The sequence below is a fragment of the Neolamprologus multifasciatus genome, chromosome 1 (genome assembly GCF_963576455.1).
Source record: "Neolamprologus multifasciatus chromosome 1, fNeoMul1.2, whole genome shotgun sequence".
Taxonomy (NCBI): domain Eukaryota; kingdom Metazoa; phylum Chordata; class Actinopteri; order Cichliformes; family Cichlidae; genus Neolamprologus; species Neolamprologus multifasciatus.
In genome coordinates this window covers 27,658,105-27,677,332 of record NC_140439.1, presented here as the reverse complement: position 1 = coordinate 27,677,332, position 19,228 = coordinate 27,658,105, and the positions used below count along the sequence as shown (strand labels likewise).

The 19,228-nt window shown below is 38.1% G+C and overlaps 1 protein-coding gene across 2 annotated transcripts; it reads left to right on the top strand.

The window, feature by feature from the left end:
• The first annotated feature begins 536 nt into the window (after positions 1–536).
• LOC146525905 (alpha-protein kinase 3-like) lies at positions 537–17,898 on the top strand. 2 transcript variants are annotated; one of them, XM_085167871.1, is made up of 14 exons: positions 537–4,524; positions 4,690–4,859; positions 6,001–6,122; positions 7,346–7,463; positions 7,600–8,854; positions 10,354–12,397; positions 12,754–12,901; positions 13,014–13,141; positions 13,250–13,285; positions 13,376–13,650; positions 13,856–13,944; positions 14,054–14,271; positions 15,300–15,348; positions 15,477–17,898. In XM_085167871.1, exons 1-14 carry the CDS (start codon positions 4,522–4,524, stop codon positions 15,790–15,792), a joined length of 4,971 nt encoding a protein of 1,656 aa, XP_085023997.1. In that variant the 5' UTR covers positions 537–4,521; the 3' UTR covers positions 15,793–17,898. The 2 variants fall into 2 exon arrangements, with proteins under 2 accessions (XP_085023997.1, XP_085024008.1); XM_085167882.1 differs by lacking the exon at positions 537–4,524 and having other exon boundaries at positions 4,810–4,925.
• The last annotated feature ends 1,330 nt before the right edge of the window (positions 17,899–19,228 follow it).

The window sequence follows — 19,228 nt, the reverse complement described above, 5'->3', positions numbered from 1 at the left end:
TATGTCATTTCCATATCGTTAAAAATTGTTGCTCTTTAATAAAATGTCAAAATGAAAATTAATATTGTGTCTTAACTAATAAAATGTGTGGGTCCTAAAACTGCTAGGTCTATGTACTGCTATTCCCACTAGATGGCGCTGCAATACCTGAAGAAAAACTCAACTCAAGTACATGTATACAGAGAATATTCCCCCAAGTATATTCTCAAAAGTTATTTAAAGATTTAATCTGTTATGCATTTTGGAACATTTGTAATTGAGTTAATTTAACTGTCATAAAAATAAGAAAAAAATAAATAATTTTTTAGAGTATCTGTGGTCAGCACAGAGCGTCTGACCTTTTATATGTTAACTCTTTGCAGGAAAGAAACAGAAAGTAGAAGTGATCTGTTAATATTTTTGGTGAATAATATTGAATCTCAATTAATCTCAATGAATATTAAAAATAAAAACAATCAAATTTTATTTTATTTGATTTGATTCTAGCTACAATGTCATTTGTCTGCTTTCTATAAGGAATTCATTTTTCCAGCTTCCTCATTCCTAAAACTTTTTTTTTCTAAATGTAGCAATGAGAATCAGTTTTTTTTTTTTTTATCAGGATTATGCTTGAGATGCAGTATTACCTAAGGCCTGTTAATCAATTACTAATTGTGTCAGTGCACAATTGGTCAAAGTCAGTATGAACAGGGCTGTGCTACATAAAGGCAAAGATGTAAGTGAGTGTGTTTGGGGCACACAGCTGTTCTTGGAGCTCAAGTCTTCTCCTGTTTCTGCTTCCTTGGAGCTGACACTGGTGTGAATAACCAGAGGATGATGTCACAGGCTCAGTAGCAGGCCAGACAGCCATACAAAGCCAAGCTCAGTTTCCACAGAGACCTGTCAAACATCAAAACAAACTGCTCTCTGACTGTGCATTAATGTACAAGGGTGTTTTGGGGTACACTTGGCATTGGGTCACTCTTCCGGTAAACTTTCATAGCAGAGCTCAGCAAGTCTGGGTGAACTGAAATCATCTATTCAACAATGTACCTGCATGCATTCCAACATTTTCTGATATTATGAAAATGTTTAGCCTTAATCCCAAAAAGAATATGCAATCAAAAATTCCAAGAATAGCTGGCTCCTCCTGTTTGTCCGTGGGTGTACCCCTCTCCCCATGGGTCCACGTCGTCACCTCACCACTCAAACCATCTTGGATCTGGGAACTGTAACATCCCAGCTGAATTAGAACAGTGTGTTCCCATGCAGCTGGTGTTTCATGTAGCTGAAATAGTGATTTATCTCAGGAGGCTGCTCCACAGGCAGCAACATGAAAGAGTTAATTCCCACTTTATGCAACAAATTTTTATGGCCATAATAATAGGACAGGGGCTCTCCAAGGTTCAAAAACGGTTCTTCTTTAGGTTACATTACAAAATAATATGAGTTCAATCTAACACTTGATTAGCAAAGCTCTCAATACAAACTACTGCACAGTGGGTCAAGTGGGTCAGTGTAAGTTTACATCACCATTTTATGAGGATTACCACAACACCAGTGAACATGCCCGTCTGTTTATAGGCTTCAAAGCAGACAAAAAACAGACATACATTTCTGTTGATCAATACAAAGGTACCAATATGGTTTTACATGACAAACTGCAGACCATCTATTCATAAACAAATGTTATAACTCTTAAAATGCAAAAAAAAAAAAAGGACATAAACAGTCATAACTATTTGTTAAAGACCAAAGGGTAACGTTCTTTGGTGGCCAAGTAAGACTAAGCTGAGGAAGAATAGTGAAGCAATTTTTTTAAAGAAAAATCTAATTATCTCCTTTGTTGTACCAATGACATTATAATTGGAGAAACATTGAAGGACAAGAGGAAGCTGTGAGTAAAAGGTTCATGAACACGTGCTGAAAGGTCACTATTTATTAGAAGTCCATAGAGGTGGTAAATAAATGCCACAGTGAAACTGAAGAGCTGATGGGTGTCCAATCTGCTTCAGTTTTTTTGCTCTATGTTTGTCACCATCAACGCACACACCCCTCTGTACATATCCTGAATGACAATGGTCCTGTTGTCATGGGATGTCCATTACCACACAGGTTCTAATGACTGATTAGAACAATTTACATTTGCCCCACAGGACCCCCCTTTTATTTCTGATAGAAGCACAATTATCTTTGCAAAAGAGATAATGGTATAAACAAAGCCAGAGGTAGTGATCTCAGAGAGCATCATTAGTAGCCCCCCTATAAATCTGCACCACTAAGCCACTACGGGATTTTGTGAAGAGCTATAAATGGCAAAACATGAGGCAATAGACATGCAATGCTAAAATTATGCACTCCACTACAGACCTCATGTGGAGATTGGAGAGAGATTAAGACCTTAACATGGGACAGGGCATAACATTCCTTGGATGTTCCAAATAGTAAGGAAAACAAACTTCTGAGAAAACCTTGGAATGGTTATTGATGTTTTAGCTGGTATCTAACCAGTTCTTTTTTATATGGATTGTAATTTTGCAGGCAGATAAACTGGTGTACTTAAGATTTTTCTCCACTTGAGCAGAAGCATAAATATGTTTCTTTTTTTATTTCCAGTTATTATATATTGGAAATTCCTCTTCCATCAGCAGATTTCCTACATGCTTAAGGGGATACATGTTCAAACACAGTCACATGACAGAGTCTTCTGGTTTCTGTTCTGTTTCACCGCCCTGATGTGCTTTCATCACCCTGTATACACCCCAATGGAGAATATCCACAACACGCAACTGCGTTTTCCAGCCTCTCTACAGCCGACTGACGTACAGCCAAATACAAGATCCTGCAGCCTATACATGTCAGTCACCTGTGTGTGTGTGTGTGTGTGTGTGTGTGTGTGTGTGTGTGTGTGTGTGTGTGTGTGTGTGTGTGTGGGTGTGTGTGTGTGTGTGTGTGTGTGGGTGGGTGTGGTATGCTATAACTAATGGAATCCATAATGAATTGCCCAACTGTGTGTTCAATTTCCATTGCTTCCATTTTCCATTGGTTCCAACAGTCTTAACATATTCCATTTAAAAATGTTCTTTTAAAATTAAATTCTTAATTTAATCTAGATTGTTAAATCAAATCACTGCGTCACGGCCCTGGCAGGGAGCTACAAAAGAATATGACGAATGGATGGAACAGAAAAATGTAAATAGATGAAAGGAAGTCATGCAGGCATGTGTAATATGATGAGCATACATAGTAACCCGAGAGATAATGCAGTTTGATACCTTTGAACTTGGATGAACACACTCGGGAAGCTGTAACTCATTGTAGTAGTATCAGTGCCAGTCAGTTCAAAGACAAGTTTGGGGGTTTGGAGTGTGTTTATCAAGGAAGAAGTCTATATAGGTGACAAATAAAACATTTATTAAGGTCACTTTGGCATCCAGTTATCATCCTTGCAGGTTAATTTAATTTCTGCTTAATATTGAGATTGTCCCAGCATTTTGTTTTCAGACTGAGCCAAGTATTTGAATCAGTCTTGAATCCCTGGAGAATAAAATCACATTAGTCTGACTAAATAAATAAAAATTAAATTAACTTGTTGATAAATGCTCTCTCTCTCTCTTTCTCCCTCTCTCTCTGTTTGTGTGTGTGTGTGCAACAAAGTGTGTAGATGTGTCTGTGCATCCTTGTATGAAGATTAGAGCCCATATCCCTTTGGGAGTCAGTGGGATCTGCCTATATAAGGCTGTTCTATTCCTACTGCTTTTCCTCTGGGGACACAATGCAATTGTCAGCCACTGAACAATACATGTCTGAGAACTTAGCAAACTTCACTGTCTTGAATAAACATATATATATATTTAAATGGTTTTACAAGAGGTGATTCTGGGAAATACTGGGCTAAATGCTGTTGCATGCTGACTTCAAGCTGTTTTTTCTATGTTCTACTTATACTCGAGAGTTTCCTAACACCACACTTTTTAAATAGGAAACTACGTGACCGTAAGAATGTGCTGCTCGTATTAATGCATTCAAAACTAAAGGCGTCATCCTTTTGACTGACAAGCTCAAATGATTCTTTACCACAGCCTGTAAACACAGCTAAAAAGTTGGACAGAGGATACCCAAAGAGAAAATATTTTTTGTCTTTGGGAAACTGTAATTCACTAATAACAGAATGAGAGAAAAAAAAGACTTAACCATGTTTCTTTAAATTCTGTTCCTGGTATCTGGTGAACTAACAGATCTGGACATGGAAAATATTTTAGTTTTATTTTTCTTTTGTTTTTTTAAAGAATCTTCTTGATTTTTTTACATTTATTTCTCTACTTAAGATATATATTTGGTGGATCCATTAGAGTTTTTTCCCCCCTCTTTATAAAACAGCTACAAAGATGAGTTTTGGAAAGTGTGATGTGCTCTTGTGCCTATTTGCAGGCCAACTATAAATAGTCCAGGAACCTACGCATGCTCATGTTTGATTGGAAATTGCAGTGCCTTAAGCCATTGCTGTGGGGTGTCTGTCAAAGGAAGGAATGAAACTTGTGTATGGTGAGTTAACTGTGTAAAATAGACTGCTGAATGTTGTTTATGTAGCTACTGGATAAGCACATGTAGAAGATGTAAAGTATATCTTAACCTAGCATCTCTTGTGCTGATTAATTGTGTTTTTAATATACAACATTTTTAATGTTTTACAACTTTATTGTTTTAAAGTTTAAACTCTTCTCTTGGCAACAAAACAATATCTTGTGGAAAATGACTTCATGGAGGACAACAAGACGCTCGTCTAATGGGAATGGGCGGTCTTCCAATGGGGAAGATGTCAATGGAAGTGGCCGCCTTGGTGGCTGCAGCTACCTCTCTAATGTGAGGCCAGAAAACAGGTACAGAATCCAGACTAACTCAGGGTGCTGTCCCTCCACTTGAACCATCTCTGCTGGGAACATGCAGTATGTATGATCCCAGCATGTATTTATTCTATAATATATCTATAATTCAGGGTTTTACCTAACCTGGGATGAGCATGTGTTGCATGGTGTTTTTTTGTTTGTTGTTGCCATGGACAGCAGAGTTTAAATAAACTGCTTATTAAGAGCACAATCTCAGCTATGCACCATTGGCCCCTTTTCACATCAAGCATACACGACAGAGTCTGCATGGAAAGATTTGTTTATAGCACAAGTAGCTGTTGCTCTTCAGGTCCCCTTTTTAATTAATCTTGTGTAATATTTGATTAAACTGCTGTTCTTCTTTAAACTACTGACGCAGGACAAACCAAGTAACATTATCTTCCAGTTATCTTGCATTGTTGCTTTAGGGGAACTTTCACTCTGTCAGCCTCAGCTGAACTTTGCAGAGACCACTGATCATGTCCTTTACTTACTAAAGCTAAAATCAAGAATTACCAGTGATTTGTGTTCCTGATTTTAGTTACTGAATCATTACTGAATCTAATTTTCTGTTCTCCATCTGTATTTTTATTTTTTTTTGCTAAATGTAGATATATCTTGTTTAGTGTTTGCTTCAAAACAATAATAGTACCAACTGTATAACATTTAGTGCCTTGTTTATTGATCATGAGTAATATTCAGTGAAGCGTAATGATCTCACCTAACTGTACACTGATCTAATACTCAAGCCTTGATCATTTCATTCATATTTTTGGACGATCACATTTTTCATGCAATGAATGTAAATATGGGCTGAATGTAAAGCTTTTTATACTGAATACTGTAGTGAAAGATCAAAGAAACATTTTATTAAAAAAAAAAAAACAAGTTAATTGTATTTGCCTCCAAAACTCACAAGTGTTTTGGCCTTTGATTTCAGTTCTTACATTCATCATTTTACATATATTTTGACTTGGGACGTTCTTTTAAATGATACGAAAAAACTAACAAACAAACAAACAATCAAGCCCAATATATACAGATAAAAAACTCCAATAAACAAGTTTTTTTAAATGATAAAAGACATATGAATCCAAATAAGTACCATGACTGACCAACTCCATTTTCTTGTAAGGAGCACACTCTGCAGTGTGATTGCTCATTTAACTGAAGAAACACAGCCATCCTTTGAAGCTACCCTGAAGTCAAAAGCTGTGTCCGAAAATTCAAACGTGAAGTTTTCCTGTGTGGTTAGAGGTAAGCATTGCAGACTCCATACATCTGAGCAACTGAACTGAAACATATCACAAAGAAACGAAAATAATAATCTAAAAAAAACAATGCACTGTAAGTTTTTGTGCTTATGCTGCATTTTTTAAAAGAAGGTCAAAGACAAGAATAATACAAAGATAAACCTTTTGAACACCGACAAAGTTGGAAAAAATTTAAGTTAAAAAGAAAATGCAATGATTTCCAAATTGCATAAACCCATGTTTTATTCACATTAAAAATAGAAAACACATTAATTGTTTAAATTGAGACATTTTACAGTTTAACAAAAAATCTTAATGTGTATTAGTTTTTCTGCTATCCCTGCGTGAGGCTGGCGACCTGTCCAGAGTATACCCCACCTCTCGCCCTCTGGTGGCTAGGATGGGCTCCAGCCCCACTGTGACCCTGACAGGGAAAAGCAAAAAAAAAAAAAAAAAAGATGGACGGGTGGTTGAATGACTCGTTTTGATTTTGATGGCAGAGAAACATCTTTGAAAAGTTGAATAGTAGAGAGGCAGTTTGTTGGCAGCAAAGATTAGGCAGAGCTTCACCAATCTGCAAAAAACAGTATCCACAAATTGTAGCACAATTTCAGACCGATTCTCATCAACATAAAATTGTTAGGTCTGTAAAAATGTCATTATCTGCAATACATAATATTATCAAAGGATTCTGAGAATCTGAAAAATATCTTTACACAAGGAGCTAGGCTGAACATCAATATTGGATTCCTGTGATCTTTAGGCCATGAAGCAACTTTGCATGATCCAGATGTATGATCTCAGAAACTTCCAAAAATCAACAATTGGCAGCTTGCACATCTGGGAAGTCAGCATGCTGAAAGGTAAATACAGCCTTCAGACTGTATCTTTTTCAGTTTATCTCAGCAAGACAGTACTAAACTGCACACTGTATCTAACACAGCATGGCCTTGTAGTAGAAGACTCCAGGTGCTGAATTGGTCTGGATGCAGTTCAGACTTTTCATTAATTGAAAACATTTGCATATTGTGAAACAAGATGCTACACAGTAGTAAACATGACCCTGTCCCAACTTTCTGAGACATATTTCTGCCATCAAAATCAAAATAAGCTAATACATGTTATGAAATATTAAAATGTCTCAGTTTAAATTATATTGTTGATCTATGTTATTCCAGTATGTATTTACAAATGACTGCAGTTTTGTTTGTTTGTTTTGTTTTTCAGGATACCCGGCCCCTCAGGTTACGTGGTATAAAGACGACATGCAGTTGGATAGATACTGTGGACTTCCTAAATATGAAATATTCCACAATGGACAAAATCATTCCCTGCATATTTACAAGTATGTATATTTGAAAATGCTGTTTGATGATATCCATAAAGGAGATAATAAGGAAAATTCAAATAATAGCTTTGCCATCTAAAATGTTTTTCCTTTCCGATAACTGCTGCTTGATGTGATATTAATTCATTTCCAGGTGCACTGTGGAGGATGCAGCTATATACCAGGCCTCAGCCATCAACAGTAAAGGTATTGTTTCCTGCTCTGGTGTTCTGGAGGTGGGTGAGATGAACGAGTTCAAAATCCACCAGCGTTACTTTGCCAAGGTCAAACAGAAGGCTGAGAGCAGATGCAGGGAAGCAGAAGGCAAAGAAAACCAGGAGCCGCCACGAACCATGAGTCCCGATCGTACACAGAGGAAACGCCGCTCGACAATGGAGGCTTTTCTTAGCACACCAAGCTCAATGGAGGATGATGGTAACGAGGAGAACCATCAAGCTGTTGTTCTAGAGACAAAGCCCAGGTTACAAGGGGCCCCTGGGGAGGAGGTTAAAGAAAAGCCAGTCCCAATCCCTAATGGCACAATGTCTAGTTTATCTAAAGGAGAGCCTGTTAATAATAATGGCAGTAAGGCTGAGAAATGTTTATATGACGCTACCCAGAAGGTTTTTACAACACACCAAACGAAAGCTCCCTTTATCAAGAAAAAGATTAAAATTTCCAACAGTGCAAAAGCTGGAAAAGCAGATGGTCTAGCAGAGAGAGTGTCTGAGGAGAGAAGGCTGAAAGATGAGCCCTCGGTCTCTGCAGCTCTGACCTGTAAAGAGTCAGTCCAGATCCAGAGGAATTCAGATGAGATTATGGAAGTAGAGAATATTTCTAGTTCATCAATTACACATTCAGAAGTGACAAACATGATAAAAGAAGATCAGAAATCTGCATCAGAGGTGGCAGTGTTTCCTCAAAGGTTGTCACAGGATGAAAAGATATGTACAGAGGTAACAGTGGCTTCAAAGAAAGAGGAACTCACTGTGCCACTGTCCCCTGTTGCTTTTGCTTCTTCACGCCATCCTGGGCCAAAAACTGAAGGTGAAAATGCTGCAAAACATGAGCAGGAAATTGGATGTAATGGTACAGAAGAAAGTTTGAAAAGACAACAGCAAATACCTTACATTTCCTCAACACAGCCACTGTCAAGTGTTAGATCAACACTCCTGACCAAATTAAAAGAGGACATCCACGCAACAATCATGGATGGCGATGTAAAGACAAAGCCTTCAGCTGATGGATCTCTAGTCCACGAACACAGTGAGTCAGTGGATACACCTTGTGACAGCAGGACTGCTTTATTTCAGCATCCATGTGAACCGGCTGGACACCAGCTGTCTGAGAAGGAAACAAGCCACAGCCAAAAGAAGGGGCCTGCGTCTCAACTACCCACGCCAAGTGAGGTGAGGGAACCTTTTCACATGAGCTCATGAGTGCTTTGTGCTGCCAAAATCAGTCCCATCACTAACACAGGCATCCAAAATCTATTTACAGCTTTTACAAGTATCCCCCACTGGGTCACAAGAATTAAATGACGCACATGTTGACAGTTGCAGTAGATATACTGATGTAGTGGGTCTGATTTTGTTTTAAGTTTAAAGGTCTGAAAGTGAGATTTTCTAAATTTTTAAATATAAACAATTTTATCATTCTTTGAAACATTATTACAAGGAATAAGCAGACTATCAGAAAGTTAAAGTAATGACTTTGAAGAAGCCTACACTTTGGTTTATTGAGGGATCGACACAACTCTCATGTCTGTAAATTAATATGAAGCTTCTCTCAGTTAGTCTAACTTAGCAGAAAGACTGCGAATGGGTAAAGCAAGATTTGTAAAATGTTTTTGCACAGATCAAATAGCTGAGATATAATATGTTATTCGGTAAGCCGACTATCCTGGCAAATTAATTTTGGTTAGCTGTTTCCTGTCAATATTTCACTGCCAGCTGCAGCTTAAAATGATGCAGAGTTGGATCAGTTATCACATCCCATTCTTTAGATCCTTTTCTAGAAAACAAAAAAGTGTCATCCTCTAAAGGTTTTATCATTCCTTGCAATTGAATGAAAGTATTTGTGATAGGAACAAAATTATTAATTTTAATTCACTGCATTACAAAATAAATGACCGGCTGGGAAACAAAGTTATCACTGATTGTCAGTCTTTATACTGCTTACGCAATCACATCAACCTCTACTGCATAGCTGAATACTGACGGCACCTATGACTGAGACAAAACACTGAATGGCTGAGGCGGCACTTAAAATAATTTGCATTCCTTTGGGGCCAGTCTTGCGTGCAGGATAGCAACCTTCATTTTAAACAGGCCTTCCCATACCAGACTTGCAAAGAGGATAAGAGAAAGAAGCAGAAATATAGATTGATTCTCTTGATTGTGTAGACTAAAGGCTGCTTTTTGAGGCACAGTATTGCTTAATATACTAGACTATATTGGGTCATATTATGGCTTATGTCATCCATGGTTCAGTTCACTGGCAGACTCTAATAACTGACTCTCAACAAACATGCTTTTATACCATATTTATGTTTTAATTTATTAATTATGCTTAATTGAAATCACACTTCCTTGAGGTTTTCCAGTATATTGGCAAGTTGTCTACTGAATGATGAACAATATTTCTTAACCTATGTATCAATTCAAGAATCGACTAAAACTCAACTCTTGTTTGGCACTGGCAATGGAGCAAATTAACACATTCAAACTTTTCTCCAGTTCATAAATTTCTCTTTGTCCTAAGGTCTTCTCATTCCTTTCCCTGTTTGTTGCTGGTTACACAGTTGCTGTTGATAAAAATTGCATGTGATATCCATGACCAGCATAACCAGGGATAAGGGAATATGTATTTACAGCTTGGAAAATCTGTGCTTGTATTATGTCCCAAGGTTACACAAGATCCCACAAAGATGAACAGGAATGATGCACCTGTCAGCCTTGAGCTACCACCTGACCAGTGTATGGTCAGCTCGCGACAACAAAAGACTGCAATAGAAAGGCCGACCGTGGCAGATGACATCCAGACCCCTCTTTTGCATAGTGGTTTTAAAACAGCCATTGACACAATGACACAGGATGCATGGGATCATTCCAAGGCATCAAATGAAGTTCTTTCCACAAAAGTACAGAAGTCACCCCTCAAAAGCCCTGTCAGTGGTGAGAACGCTTTAGGGTGTAATATTTCGCTCAGTATCCTGGAGAGTCAAGTTAACACAACTATAAAAGCTGTTGAAGGGACAGAAATACAACATGATGAGAAGGCAGAGCTCACTAAGTTGCTGGTTGAGAGTGACAATCCAAATGAGAAGATAGTTGAGATGGAAACTGAACCTGCTGCTGTAAATGTGACTGAACAAACTAAAACAGATGAGAGCAAAGATGCAAGGAACAAATACACTGGACGAATCATTGTGGATACACCTTGCAATGAAACTGGGCAGAAAGAGCACATATCAAAAGTGGTGAAGAAATCTAGTTTAGACTTAAAACATTTGATGGAAGATATAAATGACACCTCTCCCTCGCGCTTAACAAAAACCGCAGAGAACACAACCTCAGTAGAAAACATCAAAGGTTTTCAAGAAATTTCAAAACCTGAAACAAAAATAATTTCTATTGCTGAACTTTTGAGATCACAAATAAAAGCTCTTGAATCAACATTGGCTAATCCAGTATCTGACATCCCATCCCATTCTAACTTACTACAAAATCAGAGTATAACAGCAAGGGCACGCCAGGAATTAGTACAAGATAACACAAAGCTGGAGGTGAAAAAGTTCATGCCTAAAAGAGAAAATAAGAAAGGCGTTGACGAATCACCCCCCACAACCATAAAGGCAACACTTATGGAGGTTTATCATCAACTTCACAAAACAGACTACGAGCAATCTAAGACTCAAAGTGCAACATCACAGCCTCGTCAGGCTCTTTTGATGCCACCCGTCTCTGTTATAGACAGTGGAACAAATAAAGTCATGGCAGGACTTCACGGAAGTGTTGAAAAATATAATGGAGGTGCCATGGATATTGGCAAGGAAATCCAACCTTCAATTCTAGTTCAGCCAGAAAATTGTTCTGTTGTTGTTTCTCAACAAACAACACCCAAACTAAATTTTCCCTCTTTAACTTCTGAAGTCAAACTGATCAGTACACTTTTAAATCTATCTGGAACTGCCAGTCAGGAACCTGAGTCTCCACTTACAGTGACAAATAAGAAGCAAAGTATTCAAGAGGAAAATATAATAAACCTGGAGCGTACCAAAGATGAACATGTTCAAGGCAAAGACGTGCAATTCACACAAAAGTTAACTCCAGAAATTAAGCTCAGCAGCACAAATGAAAGGGATTTGACAACAGTTTCTGATCAGTGCAAAATGGAAGAGCAGTACACAAATACAAGTTCTTTGCAAAGTAATGAAAGGTTTCCCCCTGAAACTGGGTCTGACACTCAAGGGAATAATCTTCCACTTATTCTCAAGGAGGTTAAGGAAGGTTTACCGTCAGACTCCACAGGCAATCAAACTGCAGAACCTAGCCCATCATTGAAGAAAAGAAACTGTGTTTCTCCCATCCCTTCTGCTACTCCACAAGAGCTGGCCTCTGGGGCTCGCCGCAAAATCCTAACACCCAAGGCCAAACCTGAAGAGACCACAGAGGTCACATCAGCAACTGATAACCAGACTCTGAAAAGGGAAGCATCTACGCAGAGCAGCAAGCTTTCCACAACTGCTGTGGCCCTCTCTGTATCTCCAAGCGTGTTGCGACGGTCATCTGCACTTCAGCCCACAGGTGAACAAACCTCTCTACTAGAAAGGCATTCACCCATCTTGAGCAGAAAGAAGATGGCATCAGAAACACCCAGCCAGCTGCCTGCTGAGGAGATTCAAACTGAAAGGAAACCTGAAGAGAAGGACAAGCGTAACCCATTCAAAGGTAAAGAAAGGCCTGAAGGCCTCATGCTTTATCAGAATTCACTCATGTGGGACAAAGGAAATGTTTTAGTACTTTTGTATTTTACTACTTTTGAAAAGCCACTATTGCATCTTTTCTGGTCATATAAGACAAGACACCGTGAAAGGAAGCAATCCATGCTGCAGGTCATCACAACCTCCTCATTAGAATCTAACAAAACCAGAAGTTTCTCCTTTTTCTGAATTCATTTTCTGTATACAGGCTGGTTCTTATAGTACCTATAACAGACCTTTGCTATTTAATTTGTATAGGAAAACTTATAAAACTGGGCACTTATGGAAAAATGTGTCTGTTTGTTTAATTTTATTTCTCTCCAGCTCCTCAAGTTATCCGTAAGATTAGGGCTGAAACTTTTGCAGATGCCTCTGGACACTTGAAACTGTGGTGCCAGTTTTTCAACGTTCTCAGTGACTCGACTATTAAATGGTACAAAAATGAGGTGGAGATTACTCAGGTTAAAAGAAAGTAAGTTCTCAGAGTGATCTTTTTGGAAATATGTTACATTCTTTCAATATGTACTGTAAGTTTAGGTCTTCTTAAACATTTTTATATTATTTCTTATTTGTATGTCTTCAAGAGCAGGGGATGAAGCCCAGGTCAATCTTGCCATTGTTCAGGCGTCTTCCAAAGATGCCGGTGTTTACGGATGCTCAATCACAAATGACTACGGGACAGACTCCACAGACATTCTGCTCAGTGCAGATAGTATGTACTGTTTTAAAATACCTTTGGAATACTAGATACTTCATTTTTCCTTTCATTCCCTGACTGCAACATGATTACTTTTCTGTATTCTCTCTTATTATTTTGCAGTCTTGACTGGACTGTCCATACGTGAGGACCTTGGGGGTAAGATGACGTTTCACATCTTAAGATTACAGTTTTTTTTCCCTGTGCTTTACTTTTCTGACTATCACTGTTAAAAACTTGTGAATGCAGTTGGGGAGGAAATCGAAATGACACCCCTAATATTCAGCAAGGGAGTGGCTGATTCTGGTGTCTGGGGCAACAAATTCTTTGGTCGCATAATGATGAAGGAATCTCATATTGGAGAAGGCTGTTCTCATAAAGTCTGGAGGGCAAAAGTCATCTACGGTCTGGAGCCTGTGTTTGAGTCTGGTAACACATGTATCATTAAAGTATGCAACCCCATCACTTTTGGAGGCAAAGAGGACAGCTGTCTTATAGATACAAACCTGGACATCATGAAGCAGGTATATAAAAATGGGCTAATGTCATAATTTATTCATGCCTTCATAAATATGTCATTCAATAAACAGCAATTCCCGTATTAAAGTGGATCAGGTGTCAATTCTGCCACCTTAATAGGATTACCATGGCACTAATCCAGTAAAGACTGAATAAATGGTGTAGGTGGAGCTGATGTTTATTGGCTATTCTCCAATGTTCTGCATACAGGAATGTAAAATTCAGAACTTGGCTCGGGAATACTGTAAAATCTTTGCTGCAGAGACAAGAGTAATAGAAAACTTTGGTCCCTCTCTTGAGTTAGTACACTTTATTTTTTCTTGAAAAAGTTATAATAATTTCGAATATCTATCTATACAACAGGGACCATTAAGCATCTCCTACACCCTGACAATCTTTGTTAAACAGGGTGATTCCAGTCTATTTGATGTACCGACCAGCAAACGCTGTGCCATATGCCACAGTGGAGACAGATCTCACAGGAGTGTATCAGAAATTCTCTGACCTGGACTATACTGGCAGAATAGACATGAGGACTGGCTCTGAGGTGGAGCAGAAGTGCTGTACCCTGCAGCACTGGATCTTTCAGTGGACCAATGGAAATCTGCTATTCACTCGACTTGAAGGTATGGTCACACATGAAGCCAGAGTAATATTTAATAAGTAATAAGTTTGTCTGTGAACGTTCTCAGTCATCCCGGTCATCGTAGTCAAAGGAGCTTGCAAAGAAAAGCGTCTGGACTTCTTTAAGTTGCTTGAAGATGTTTCACCTCTCATCCAACAAGCTTCTTCAGTTCTAAGGTCAAATGGTGGGGAGTCCCAGATTTAAACCTAGTGGGAGTATCCCCCCGCAGAGGGACAAAAGGACCCCCTGATGATCCTCTAATTGCCTGAGCCAAGGTGTGAAACTGGGTGTGGGTCCCAATCCCTGAAACCCTGGCTGATTGGGACCCACACCCAGAGATGTCCCCCTAGTGGCCAATCTAAAAAACTACAACAGAAATGACATGCCACCCTCTGATTAATGAAATAAGTTAGTATCGGTTCATGGTATCAGTTAACTTTTACGAGTATGAGTACACACACATTTTACAGTATCGGCCTCGATACCCAATACCAGTATCGGTATCGGTGCATCCCTAGTCCAGACGCTTTTCTTTGCAAGCTCCTTTGACAAGTAATAAGTTTGTGTTTTTCCTGTTCTTGCTATAATTTGGAATATGTCTGTGGTTTGGCACAGAAAATTACCAGAGGCCACCTTCTCTACTTATGTCCCACCTTACCCCACATCACAAGATTCACATTTAACAAGTTTGTGTTAAATTCTCCAGTATAATAAAGGTCCAGTGAGCAAAGGAAGCTCAAACTGGTTGAAGAAAATATTGCTTACATGACCTCATATGCTAAAATTGTGCTTGCAATAATAAGGATATTTCGGTTTTAACATTTAAATTGAAAGAGTAGCAACAGTATTCCAGACACTTTCAGGTCCAATATGGACATTTATTTTATTTTGATATATTTTAGGTTGTGAGGTTTGGAAAATGTGCATGTTGTCTTTCACATTTCCAAAACTGCAGAGGGTATTTAAATTGTACATCTTTCAATATGACTATGTTAGACAAACAAGTAATTTTGGGGTGTCATTTTGCAGGTGTTGACACTAAGATCACCGGTGTTGGAATTTCAGTCAAATCAACAGGGTCAGTATTATTTGAATTGCGTCGTTTCTGCAAATTATACTGCGAACACCTCATTTTACAGGTAATTTACATTTATAGGAATCATGTCTGTTATATTTAGCTTTGCTCTCTGTTTTGCATTGCTACAGGCATCAAGGTTTATCTATCGAAGCAAATCCCAAAGTTTTTGAACAGTTTGTCTCTCAGCACAAGTGTAACTACTTTTGTGGTCTGCTTGGCCTGCGGTCACTGAAAGTTATGGACTCTTTGCTGACACCAGCAAAGCCAAAGAGCTCCAGGAGTCCCTTGCTTCAGCGCAAGATGGCTGCAGGCTCCTCCAGCCCACAGACTGGGAGGAAAGCTGCTAGTAGCCCTAGACTGTCGAGGAAGACTGAGCAAGAAGGAAGCAAGATGCAAACAAAACAGAAAGCTGCTGATGCTCCCAAAACAATGAAAATGGCATAGAATAAATATCTCTTAATGAGACGTGAGATGTTGGATATATTCACAGCAAGCCCAGGAAGAGCTTGAGGAATGATAGAAGCCTGCTGGTACCTTATTAGAAAGTATAAATCTTACAGAGACAGGAAAATATGTTTATTAATGATATAACTTTTTACTATTAACAGCCATCATTCCTTGCTATTTAATGTGGACTTAGGCATTTATCTAGTGTAGCAAATCCTAGGGCTAAAGCTGTTCTGTAAAGAAATGCATTGAGCTTTTGTTCTATTCATCAAATACCATAGGTTACTGATTGTGGATGCCTCTCACAGGTCAGTGTATTCATCCTATATGAATGTCAGACACTTTGGACTGAAGTGGAATTGTGTTCTATGTTGTCAATGTGTAATTCTCAACTTTACTCTTTTGTGGTCACATATATGAAGTCAAGAAGAAAAATGGAAGCATGATAGGCATTAAGCCGATCCACCTGATCTAACACAGGGAGGTCACACTTACAGTTTACAACATTCTCAAAAAAGGTTTATGTAATATGCATTGATCATCGCAAAGAAACTGATCCTGCAGCTTTGGAAAGGCAAAGAGGTTCCTGTGTTAAAGATGTGGCTTGCAGAGCTTACAAATACTCTTCACCTTGAAAAAAATAAGATATACCATGAATGGCAATGTGAAAGATTTTGAACTAATTTGGCACCGTTGACCTGCATATCTTGGGAAAATATAAATTTTTGGCAGTCGGGGGATCGGGGCTCATAGTGGGTGTTTTTTTTTCCTTTTGTCTGTTTTGTCTTGTTTTGTTTAGAGAAAAAGGGGGCATAAGTTCTACTAATTTGTAACAACTATGATACTTGCCTCTAATAAAAGATATTTGAAACAGGATATGCATTAAGCCAATCACACAATGCAGGTTTTAAAGGCTGAGAGTAACCAGCCAGTTTTCTCTTTCAGGAATATCAAGCTAAATGCAGCTGTTCACGTGACACTGTTGTACAGTGGCTAACGGTGCTGTGCTTTTATATTATAACCTGACATGTTTACTTGCTACTGTAATTTGCACTGCATTTTTAGAAATTGCACATTTGAATGCAACTGGCTGCACAATAAAAGATATGATCTTGTATGTTCTGAGACTCTGTCTTAGTCCAAAATGTACCTTTTAAATTTGGAGTGTCTCTCTTACAAATGTGCCTATTATGGAGTGGGCTGACTAATAAAAGCCATCCCACTCTGTCTCAGACATCAGCTTTCACTCATTATCATATATGTGTTTTATCTAGAAAGATTAGTAAGATTGTATCTCAGTGACCCTTGTTATTAGTGCAGACTCTATGAAATCTCATCAAAACATGCAGTTTCTAATTACAGCATGAGAACAGCTTAAGACAGTTTTTAAAATTCAAAATTCTTTAGCTTTATTTTTCCTACCTACAGCAGAAAATGTATAAAATAATATATTTGCCTTGTCTTTCAAGTCACATTAGTGGAGCATCAGTGTACAGCACATCTTGGAATGAGTAAATCATCTAACTGATGGTACAAAATCCAACATAAACAACACTTGGTGGCAAAAATGTGCATAAATGTGAAAAGAGTGTGTGCTGACATTAAATGTGTTGTAATGTCTATGATTTTGTGTTCTAATCAAATGCTGTGGCTCCTGTGAAACAGGATAGTGTTCAAATTTGGCCATTGCATGTTTAATAACACTACCGCCGAGGGGCAAATGCAATTACATTCTGTAATATCTTTGATAGGATCACACAAGCAGTGTGTGTTTACTACGTGAAAGGCTACCTTCATCACACTAATCATATTTGATTTTGTGATGTAAGTGGTGGCCTCGCTCATAAGTGTGAACAGTGCTGGAAAGCTAAATTCATGCAAAAAAGTGTTACTTAGTGTCACCTCTTATGTTGTCTAGTAGCACAAGAGGGTTAGAGGTTGTCACCAGAGGGGAGAGATGACAGACATTGGTGTGAATACCTGATGCTTTATGTTGTACATTTCATACTTCCTACACGCTACCATGAATGTACTGCATTACAAATTTGCCTGTAAAAGAAACCTTTTCATTACAATTTTAAAAAACAATATAATAGCTTGCAATTAAGTGCAGCTTTGAAATATATTTTCACTTGACACAAGTAAAATATACTTCCTTGAAGCCTATTCAACTATAGTATGTAACTAATTCATAGGTAATTTACAGGTGGCCAGCTGATATATCTTTATATCATGGAAATGAACAAAAAAGGTCTTTGATAGCCTCATAAAAACAGGTAACTATACATAAGCATGGATAATGGCAATAAGATACTTTCCAGCAAGCTTGGGAAAAACAAACAATCTTAACAATAAGAGCAAATCTTTATTTAATGTCAAATAGAAAAAAAAAACGAACCGATTGGCCCATACAGATTAATAAATAGCTAGCATGTGTCCACATGACACTGAAGACCGTCTGCTTCATTCATTACTTTATTGATTTACCATGGATGAAGTGTGACTGAGGCATGGTAACAAGATGAGGAAGACACAACACTCCTGCCACCTACTGTTAGTTCAATCACTGTGCTCTTGACAAAAACTAAGAGAGAGAGAAAAAACACTTTCACACTGGCATTAAACTCTGTCTGTTTTAACTGGACATCTAAAGTATGTCTCTTTCAAACTTGACTAATTTTTAGGTGAATATTTGGCTGTAGTGGGCCAAAATGAGAAGTGTCTCGTAGTCTTAATGTCACATTTGTTTGGGCTTAAAACTACTGTTTAAATAATCATATTTCTACCACAAAACTGACACCTAATGAAAAAAAAAAAGTATTTAAAATTAATGTTGCTTAAGAATTTAATGAACATTATCTTCATTCTGACAATGTTCTATACCTCTGTACCTTTGTTCAGCGTCAGAAAATGATGTGCACTAATGATATCATCCAACTGTTTCTTACAAGACATTAATAAAAAAAAAAAGTATGGGTGAGGTGAAAAAATTACAGAGAAAAGATGCACTGACACTGCTCTTCATGGTGCACTGAGTAGCTCTGATAAAATGCAATAAGGAGCTAGATCACTAGCCGTGAACTAAGCATTAATACTCATGACATGACACAGTAAATGAGGGAATTATTAGTCACAAACTGTAGAAATTTTACTGGCACATTTAAGCCAAAGGAAGTTCCATTTCACTTAATAGGACGTAATGTTGAGTTAATGTCAAGATCTCACACTCAGCACCCAGATCCTTAGCACATTAAACACATTTGCAGCGTTGATTTTCACACTCAGGCTTATTATGTGGCAATATATAAATCATGATGATCACAAAGGAGCTTATTTGCATTCAATACTTTCAGCAGAGAACACTGGCAGAAACCTGTGAAAGAATAAAAATGCTCTTTACAGGCTGTGCATGGTTCAAAACAGGTTTAAAATA